The sequence below is a fragment of the Montipora capricornis genome, chromosome 5, assembly GCF_036669925.1.
Source record: "Montipora capricornis isolate CH-2021 chromosome 5, ASM3666992v2, whole genome shotgun sequence".
Taxonomy (NCBI): Eukaryota; Metazoa; Cnidaria; class Anthozoa; order Scleractinia; family Acroporidae; genus Montipora; species Montipora capricornis.
The window spans coordinates 25,905,225-25,915,224 of record NC_090887.1 but is presented as its reverse complement, the minus strand read 5'-3'; the positions used below and the strand labels follow the sequence as shown (position 1 = coordinate 25,915,224).

Genomic DNA, 10,000 nt, shown 5'->3' with positions numbered 1-10,000 from the left:
CACAGGCTAACCTAACGCAAGGAAGTGCTCCCCCATTAACGCCAACTGGAGTCAATGTTTGATCATAACTAGAAGTTAGCACACAAACATAAGGAACAGAGACATAACACCTTTGCACATGCTTTGTGCCGCTTGCTACGTTTTCCACACATGATTTGAGATGTCAATTAAATCAACTTTGGATGGTTTTCTTCTGCAATTGTTGTTGAGATCACCTTGTGAGTATATACAAAACAATTATTCTTTGAAATCGAGGTGAATAGTGGCAGAATATTTACCTCGCCGCTTTGTGGCTCTGTAAATATTCTACCACTATTCACCTCAATTTCAAAGAATAATTGTGTAGTATTGTACTGCAGTCAAGCCTGTACAGGTCTACAAGTTCAACTCTTTGTATAGTAGTAAGAGTTAGCAAACAGGCTGTTTACATTGCCTGTACACAGTGTCTGTTTAAATCATGAATCCATTTTCTGCATCTGAATTTTACATAATCTTAGCACTTTGTACTATTTTCCCTAACCCCCCAACCTCTAGTTACGTCACCTTATCAAATCTCAAACACCTCTCATTTCCATGTCACTCACTTTTTACCTCTCCCTTGATCTCAGCAACATGGAAGCTCCTCGATTAGAAGGTGGAAGGATTGATTTGAATGCTCCTCGCTTTGACCAGTCAACATTTCTGGGACGTGCCAAGCATTTTTTCACTGTGACAGACCCAAGAAATATTTTGCGCACAGCCAGAGAACTTGATGAAGCAAAAGAATTGCTCTTAAAGTACAGGTTTGGAAATACTTTCTCAATGTTGTTCATGGAAAAGCCGTCAAGTATTTTTGCAATATTTTTCAATATTATGCCATAGCAGAGATCTGTGTGTATATGTTGCAGGTCATTTTGCTCCTCAGGTTCATTTGCAACCAAACTAGGTCATTTTGTGTCAACCTAGGTTAATTTGGAGCAGGTACAAAACACAAGTCACAGATCACAGGTCATTGTTTTACCAATACAGAAAGTATCCTGAACATTCATTAAAGCTAACCTTAGGCCTAGTTAAGCCTAAACAAAAGTTTTTAGGCCCAATGTTAGCATTAATTTTGTTAATAGTTAGGGTTGTTTTTTTATTGGTAAAACAATTACCTGTGACTTTGAACCTGTGACCTGTGTTCTTTACATACCCCAGTTTAACCTAGGTTGACACAACTTGACCTAAGTTGAAGCAAAATGACCTAGTTTAGTTCCAAAGTAACCTAAGGAACAAAATGACCTGCAACATATGTAAAGGTCTGTACCTGAACAATTGGTTTGTGTCCATGCAAATCGCTCTCGTTAATTTTTAATTAGCTCAACAAATCGTAAGACCAAGACATGTCAATACCTTGGGCTCATTATACTCTTTGTGAAAAATGCTCAGATGAGCATGTTTTGTAATATGCTCACTTGTTTGGATTATATCTTTGCATCATATGTTATCAATATTAATACCTCCTACTAACCTCGTGTTCTTGGCCGTAATGTAAGTTACAGACCAAGTTTTTTCCTCTTTATTTATGACCCAAGCACGAAGCACACAGTCCATAAATCAAAGGGAAAAAAATGAGGATCTGTAACTTACAGTACGGACCGAGAAAATGAGGTTAATTATAAACTATTACGCAAAGGTCACTCCCAATAGGGAAGATGAGATGGGAATAAAAAGTTTAACTATGAAACACTTTGTGTATGGTTTGTTTTAAAATGAACCCTGCACTTCCACACTGAGCTCTGTGAAAATTTGTGCAACCTCCTAAGAACAATTTGTCTGAATAATTATTTTACATGACCCTGATATATTCTTGTTTGGAAGATGTTTATAATAATCATTTTTTCCCCGCGTAAAAAAATATTTAAAAGTTTCTTCTCATCTATGACTGTTGCAATCTAGATGATGCTTGGATGAATTTGAACAAAAGCAGGTGGCACAGTATGCGTAATTCCTAATAAAACAGTTCTTAAATTTGTGTAATTAACTGTATGTATGTGTGATTATTGCTTTAAGCTCTGTTTCAGTAAAGACTGAGAATTAGGGAAATTGGGAGAAGATGATCATTACTGTCCATAAAAACTTAATGTGAAAGCGCCTGCATTAGTCTGAAATTTCAGCCATCTCCTTCCTGACCTTAAGAGGCATAGAGAGGGTTCCCATGCCCCCTAGGGTTATGGAGGAGACGGCTGAAATTTCAGACTAGCCCCTGCATGCATTCGATTATCTTTCCCCTCCTGTCAAAGTGAAAACTTGTAAGCCTCATCATCATGATCATATCTTTATTTACCGGTATCCTTGGATTTTAGTGTGACTTTCATGTAGCTACAGTAACTATAGTAGTATATCTCAGAGCATTTACCCTCCCAACCATGACATGCCACAGAGCACAGACTACAACAACAGGAACTCCATGTCCTACTCTTTACAAAGAGTGTGTTGGTTCTTTCTTGTCCAACAGAGTTAGAACATTGAAGGGTTGTGAGATCTAGATATGGCCTCCAGTTTATCGTACTTATCTGATATGACTAGAGAGTCTAACGATTTACTGATGTAATGTTACAAAGGCAGCACTTTCTCCTCAGTTATTTAAAGACCCTGAGTGTCGGTCTGGCTAGAGTTTTGTCCCCGCAACCTCCTGCACAGTATTCTGGTGCTCAACCTACTGAGCCAATCAGTTGTTGGTTTTACGTGTATGTAGCTCATTAACTCTAAATATCATCAAAATCTTAGAAAGTGTGGTACCTAATGAAGCTTAATACTAACTTCGTATAGTTTGTGCTACAAACAGGCAGATGAAAGAGCCTCCAGGTACTACAGATGAACAGGTTTGGCGTGCAAAAAAGATTTATGAATCAGCATTCCACCCTGATACAGGTGAAAAGATGTTCATTGTTGGAAGAATGTCTGCGCAAGTGCCAATGAACATGTCAATCTGTGGCTTTATGATGACATTTTATAAGTAGGTATAATTTTCATAAAATCTCACCTCCATTAGTGTGATCAATGACAGAAACAGTTTTATGTTCTCAGAACTGTAATTCAAGTGCTGCAACAGTGGGAAGACTTACCAGTTTTGTTTATGAGGGACAAGATTGATGTTTAATACCGTATGTTGTATGATTATCATTTGATGCAGTTTTGCTTCAAGTTGGTGATGATTCAAAAGAGCATAGTTGAAGTATCAATGTTTTCAAAATAGCCAATTGCAAGCAATTACCACAAATAAGGCAGAAGGGTAGTTACTGTTTACAAACAGAAATTACTGATATGATACATGTACATGTAACCATCGCCATTGGCAAGGCAAATTGCGTGAAATAAACTTTGCCAGATCCCAGTTATGAAGCAGTCGAAATCAAGTGACAGGTGCAAGAAAAGATGAACATGAAGGCTAGTACAGCAACATTCCCAGAGGTATGACAGTCAATTATGCTTTTAAGATATTTGTTACTCTTCTCTGTTCCAGGAGTTCATCTGCTGTTCTTTTTTGGCAGTGGATCAATCAATCATTTAATGCGGTAGTGAATTATACAAACAGAAGTGGTGATTCCCTTATCACAAACAAGTATGTTTTTTGTTATAATTTGTATCTTATTGTGTAAGGGTTTTTTTGGGAGAATCAAAGTGAAGATTTCTCATTTCTTTCACTCCATCTGCACTGTAAGCAAATATCAGATACTTTTGTAAACAAATAAGCATTAACTGCCTTGCTGGTCACCCTTTTTTGCCATCTTTAGGAGCTGAATAATTATTTCTAAGGGTGCAAAAATTGTACAAAAGTGGGCCAAAAGCATGACTGTTTAAATTACCTCTGGTAGTCACTATATAACTATAACCCATGTATGATCATGGAGCACATAGTACAGCACCACAGCCCAGTTGTAACACATATACATTTGTAAGCTGCTCAACAGTAAATATTATTATTGATGAGAGAGGACTACTTCTACGGTACTTCATGTACAGTACTACTATTGCAGTAACTACTACTAACTACTACAGTAACTATTGCGGTACCTATTACTACTGCTACTGCTATTACTACTACTATACTACTGCCGCTGCTACTGCTTACTTTTACTTCTACTTCTATACTATTAGTTACTGTGGTCTCCTACTGCTACATGTACTGCTGCTGCTGCTTGGCTGAGTTTCATAAAACACAAAAACTCCATTACCTTCAATGCTGTGGTACGAATCCAGGATAATAATAAATTTTACAATGACTGCAAAATTCTCGTGCGCTCAGTGGTAAAATTTTTTTTGTCAATAAGCAGACAGACACATAAATTTGTAATTTATGTGAGGATGACGTGATATTGCTTGCGTCAGCATTTTTGTCTCGCGTTCTTCTCATGTTTTGAGAAGATCCACTCGGCTATCGCCTCGTAAATCCACAGCTACTTTGACAATGTTATGACGAAATTCACGATCAATAACAGGACAGACTCATAAAAAACTGACATCAATTTGTTGATTATAATGGTAATGAACCTTATTTATGTGTCAATTGTATTTTAATTAGTGCTGCCAGGGCACTAATTGCAGGAGCAAGGATGGTGCAGTGATGAGAGCACTCGCCTCCCACCAGTGTGGCCCGGGATCATTTCCCATGTCCATCGTCATACGTGGGCTCAGTTTGTTGGTTCTCTACTTTGCTCCCAGAGGTTTTTCTCCGCGTTCTTTGGTTTTTCCCCTTTCAAAACCAACATCTGATTTGTATATACAGCTCATGTATATGAATTTGATTTGATTCATTTGTGCACGACCCCACAAGCTATTCAGCTTTAAATATTATTGTGTGAAAATAAAGTGGCATGAGCATTATTATTATCATTACCAAATCAACACACATAAAATTGTAGGTTGATTATTAAGGAGAGGGGAAAACCAGTATCTGGAGAAAAACCTCTTTCTCAACCTTGTAATGATGTAATGTTTAGATTAAGTTACCGAGATTAAAGAGCAGGGAGCAAAAAACACTTGTTAGAAAGCGATGGCATTTTCACTGTCACTGTTGTTGCCGTGGAGTTATTAAAAGCATTATTACAAACTGCATTCCCAAGACTTCAGGTGTTAGAATTGTATATTTTGTATTTTTCATGTTTCTCACCATCTATCCAGCTCTTCATGAAGAAAGAGCCCAAAAGCTAACTAAAGTTTTCTTACGTATGTGTAATGTTTATTCTCGTTTCTAGACAACTAATGGCAGGATATGCATGTGCCACTACAGGAGCTGTGGCTGTAGCTTTGGGACTAAACCAGTTGACAAAGGTAAGTAATACATTTTACATTTCCTAACCCTATCACTGCTGAAGTAGCCCCCACTGACAAGTAAAATTGCCTGGCATTAGACAGAGTAAAATATACTGAAGTGCTACTCTTGGGAGGAAAATGAAGGGTTAACTGAATGGTAAACATACAAATGTAATTGTATCTATAACAAAAATCTCAAATCTGATTGGTTCTGTGTGCACCTATTTGTCACGTAATTGGCGCCCGATCATGTGGGTGTCCAGTTACAGGTATGCAATTAGAACATTACTCCAAATTGGATACCTACACCATTCACATGTCAATATTAGTCATGCAGTTGGATGGGGTCCGTCTTGCCGTTTTCCTACTGTTTGCAAAACAAATTGAATAGATCAATTTTAACTTTTTCACACAAACCATTGCACACATCTAATTACATCAAGGAATCAATATCATATCCAAAAATAAGTCTATTCACATAGGACGATTTGAAGCGCTCTGTTGTCACTGTAGGATGATAGAAGGTTTTCATAGCGCGTAATTGGTGAATTTCCTTTCTGGTAAAATCTTCACAAGGGGCGAATTTGTTCTCATGGCCTTTCTAAGAATACGGCAATCCAATCTTTCATGCAACTCCCTCGTATTCAATTTCATTAATATATACCTGCGTTTATAGCACCGATCTAAAAAATTCTGTACGTTGTTAAGATCAGAAGAGGAGGCTCCGTACACCGATAAACCATACAAAAAATTTAGACATAACAATTGAATGAGACAGATAATCCAACTCCTCCTGATTGTACCCCTCTTGCCGAAGAGTTCTTATTATGTGCAAGCATTATTTTATTAGCCTTCAGAAGCTTTTCGCGCATGTGACTAGCGTATTTACAATTATTGTACTGGAATATCACACCTAACCATGCAGTTTCATGGTCCTACAGTATTTGCAGTTGCATGAATTGACTTATAGATTTCCTGTCTCGTATCTCCTAATCATTTTATAACCCTAAGCCATTTAATGGACAGTGAGTGATTAACCCATTGACTCCCAGGGGTTCCCCATTGACAAGTTAAGTCTGGTGTTAGACAGAGTAAAAATAATAATGACTTTACAAACGTTTTTTTAATTTGCCTGTTTGGTTGCTGAATGTATTGATCTCTTTCATGTGTAAATTTTTGCCTTCCATTTAACAGTCAACGCCACCACTGATTGGTAGATTTGTTCCATTTGCTGCTGTTGCTGCTGCAAATTGTGTCAATATTCCTCTTATGAGACAAACGTATGTTAATGTTTTCCTGAAATCCATGAAAATTGTCTCTATCGTTTTTCTCATTTGTGCTTTAGCACTGTGGTATTGTAGGCCATGTTCGATATATCAATATTACCGGTAAGGCATGGCTACAAGGCTTTATCGTCAAATTTCACGGCTCAGTTCGGTTTTTTGTCTCACAAGTCTCAAGGGAGATTTCTAAACAAAATAATATTCAAATTTAACGGTAAAGCCTCATAGCGCTGCCTGAATATTGAATATATATTGATCATGGCCTATTATAATAGCAGTACCTGTTATACTATCCATTGAGGAAAGTAGATGTAATGGTGAAAAAATTTTGTAAAACATAGGGAACTTATGAGAGGAATCCCAGTAACTGATCAAGATGGAAACAGAATAGGAGAATCTAAGGTAATACCACTCTTCATTTTTGTTTGATATGTGGCTCTTTATTGACTATGTTTGTTTTTAAATTAGAGTTTGTTGTTATATACTGCCAAAACGTCACTCTTTTTTGTCCTGCATGTATATTAATAAGAGTTGTATTATATGGTGACTTGAGGATAATCTAAATCTAAATCTTCTGAATTTGTGGGGAGTGAAACAAGGAAAATCTGGTTTTATTATTATTATTAGAGCAGTTTTCAAATGACTATCGAAAGTAATTAAATGAGATTGCAATAATAATATTGCTATGCTTGGTGATTGGCTTAAAAATCTTGTGCCAGTTTATCAACCAATGAAAAGGAAAACCAAAGCCAATCACTATACTTGCATGTGCAATTTTCTTGTGCTTTGAACAAGTTACATGGAATTGCTGCGTATTTGGATTGGTTCATTGCACTGTTCTTTTGCACTTGCTTTGATTGGTCGAAATAATTACTTTGGTTAGAATTTGTTTTATGACACTTAATTGAAAATTGCTCTAACAAGTTGATAAATTTAAGTAAATATAATTTTTATTATTAATTATCAAGTTGTGAGAAGGATCTGCCAAACTCACAAAATTAATATTTCTTAATCTTGTTCTTGCAAATCTTTTTTTTACTCCCATTTTACCCTTTAAAGCTTGTTTCATTGCTCTCAATTTACCCTTTAACTTGTTTCATTGATAAAAACAAATTTTCTTTTGTTTTGTGTGCATGTGGCTGCCAGTACATTGCTGCTTTGCAGTTTACGGCAAATAAATTTTCTTAATCGTGCACTGGCAAGATTATTAATTTTTCTGATCATTAAATCAATATACAACAGTATGTGGTAGTTGCTGTCACTGCTTAATTTTTTCAGGCGGCTGCTAGGAAAGCCATAGCAAGTGTTGTCTTTTCAAGGATTATAATGGCATCCCCTGGAATGTGTGAGTTTAATTATCATGTTTGGTTTGTGCAAGTGTGTTAGGAAGGGTTAGTGAGTTGCGATTGACACCTCCTTTGCTTCCCTTATTCCTGATATCTGTAAAAATGTAACAGTGAGCCAATGCAAGTCATAAGCTAAAACAAATGTATACTTATAAAGTTAACCCAAATCTATTAGGTTTAATTCAGACTCAATCTACTGATTCTAAGGGTAATTAATAAAATGACTCCCACCTGTGGCTTGCATGACCAGCAGATTTACAAGCAGGGCTTAATGAGTAGAGCTCTACAAATAGTAGTGAAAACTGACCCTAAACCTTTTTTTTGCTTAAACATCAAGTCTCAATAACAATAATACATGTGCTTATAATAATAATAATTATGTTCTAATTAATTTAACAGAGCTGATTAAATGTGCATCACAATGACAGCGCACAATTGGCTTGCAGATTGTCCATGCCCTTCTTTTCTCATCATTGAATTATCAAAATAATATTATGGCCTAAAGAATTCCACCTTTTGACATCTCTGCCTGAGTTGTGTGCATGATTGCAATGCATGTCATTGGAACCTTAAGTTTAATTGCCTTAGCGCCCACTGGTCATAAGTTCAACTTCTGTTCAGGAGCTTTGAGACTTTTTTGTCCATGTGCCATTAGCTATCATTAATACATTCTGGTAAAATATGTCTTTCCTAGAACTAGAGCTTGTGCCTTCTTATCAGGTTTAAGTTTATCATTGTGCTCTAATGATAAAATATTAATTTTTGTGGGTTACTGCAGGTTCATTAAAGGTGAAGGGAAAAGTTCTTGTGTTTCTTTTTTCAGCCATTCCACCAATAATAATGAATCACTTAGATTCAAAGGCTTTTATGAAGGTGAGCAAGAGATTATTAATAGTTTTGTAATTTATGTACTTTTCTTGTGATTTCTATGGTCTAAGACAAATATGGAACATAATTATAGTAATAATCATCATCATCATCATCATCATCATCAATACGGAAGACAAGAACTGTTTTATCATCAACATCGCTATCCCTGGGGATTAAAAAAAGGAGGGCTCTGGTAATGGCCATAATAATTATTGTTGGCACCTAATTAGGTGTTAAATTAATATAAGGAGAAGAGGTGGAACCCCTGGTCATACTGGTTATATGTATGACCCGCTTCCTCAGGTTATTATAGCAGCAAAGATCAGCCTGTGAAGGTGGAAATAATAATGATAATAATAGTGATAATAGTAATAATAATAATAACAATAATAATATATTTTTTTTTTTGCTGCAGAGGTGGCCATTTTTAGCATCTCCAATGACAATACTATTAACTGGCCTGTGGTGAGTAAAGTAGTACATTATTTGCAGTAGTTGTGTAGAAATTGTGCAAAATGTAATTAATTGATCACTTAAATTAATCTTCCCTTTTTTAGGTGACAATGAAATTTAAATTACTTAGCAAAATAATGTATAGTTAACAACTATTTACCAAAGTGGAGGTGGCTAGTGGTGGATACTTACTGAGCCGCAAAGCGGTGATTTTAATATCCACCACTATAGCCACTGACACTGAGGTAAATAGTTGTTTTAGTAATACTAAAACAGTGAGATAATATAGCACAAAAAGGTGATTTAACTTAATTATTCCCTTGCAATGATTACAATTATAATTTCAGGCGCGAACCTGACGCAAATTGCTTGGGGGTCAGCTGAATAGCAAAGGATATTTGGAGTTTGAGTAGCCAATCGCAACATTCCTTCAACATTATCCACTGTTTTAGCACTAATTAATCACCTCTTACTAACCGAGTTTGAGGTCCATACTCTAAGTTACGGACCAAGTTTTTTCCCGTTGATTTATGGCCCAAGCGCGAAGCGCGCAAGCCATAAATGAATGGGAAAAAACGAGGATCCGTAACTTACAGTACGGACCGAGAAAACGAGGTTAGTAAGATATTTATTACGGTATATCTCTGAGGTTAACCCGTGCACGGGCAAGGAAACGAGTCAAAGTGAAGGGGAAGGTTCAACTGGCACAAAGAATGCCGTGCCAAAATCCCAAAAACTAAATCTTCTTGGCTGTTAAGTTTGAAATAGTTG

At 36.4% G+C, this 10,000-nt stretch overlaps 1 protein-coding gene across 3 annotated transcripts in view; it reads left to right on the top strand.

The window, feature by feature from the left end:
- The window catches only part of LOC138050020 (sideroflexin-1-like), a 14,255-nt gene that overhangs the window by 1,925 nt on the left and 2,330 nt on the right, over window positions 1-10,000 (top strand). For all 3 annotated transcript variants that reach the window (XM_068896515.1, XM_068896516.1, XM_068896517.1), the window contains 9 exons: window positions 609-782; window positions 2,810-2,980; window positions 3,488-3,586; window positions 5,220-5,295; window positions 6,472-6,557; window positions 6,902-6,962; window positions 7,839-7,905; window positions 8,730-8,779; window positions 9,192-9,241. In XM_068896515.1, the coding sequence (XP_068752616.1) occupies window positions 613-782; window positions 2,810-2,980; window positions 3,488-3,586; window positions 5,220-5,295; window positions 6,472-6,557; window positions 6,902-6,962; window positions 7,839-7,905; window positions 8,730-8,779; window positions 9,192-9,241 (830 nt within the window). In that variant the 5' untranslated portion in view covers window positions 609-612. The remainder of the gene's footprint in view (window positions 1-608; window positions 783-2,809; window positions 2,981-3,487; window positions 3,587-5,219; window positions 5,296-6,471; window positions 6,558-6,901; window positions 6,963-7,838; window positions 7,906-8,729; window positions 8,780-9,191; window positions 9,242-10,000) is intronic.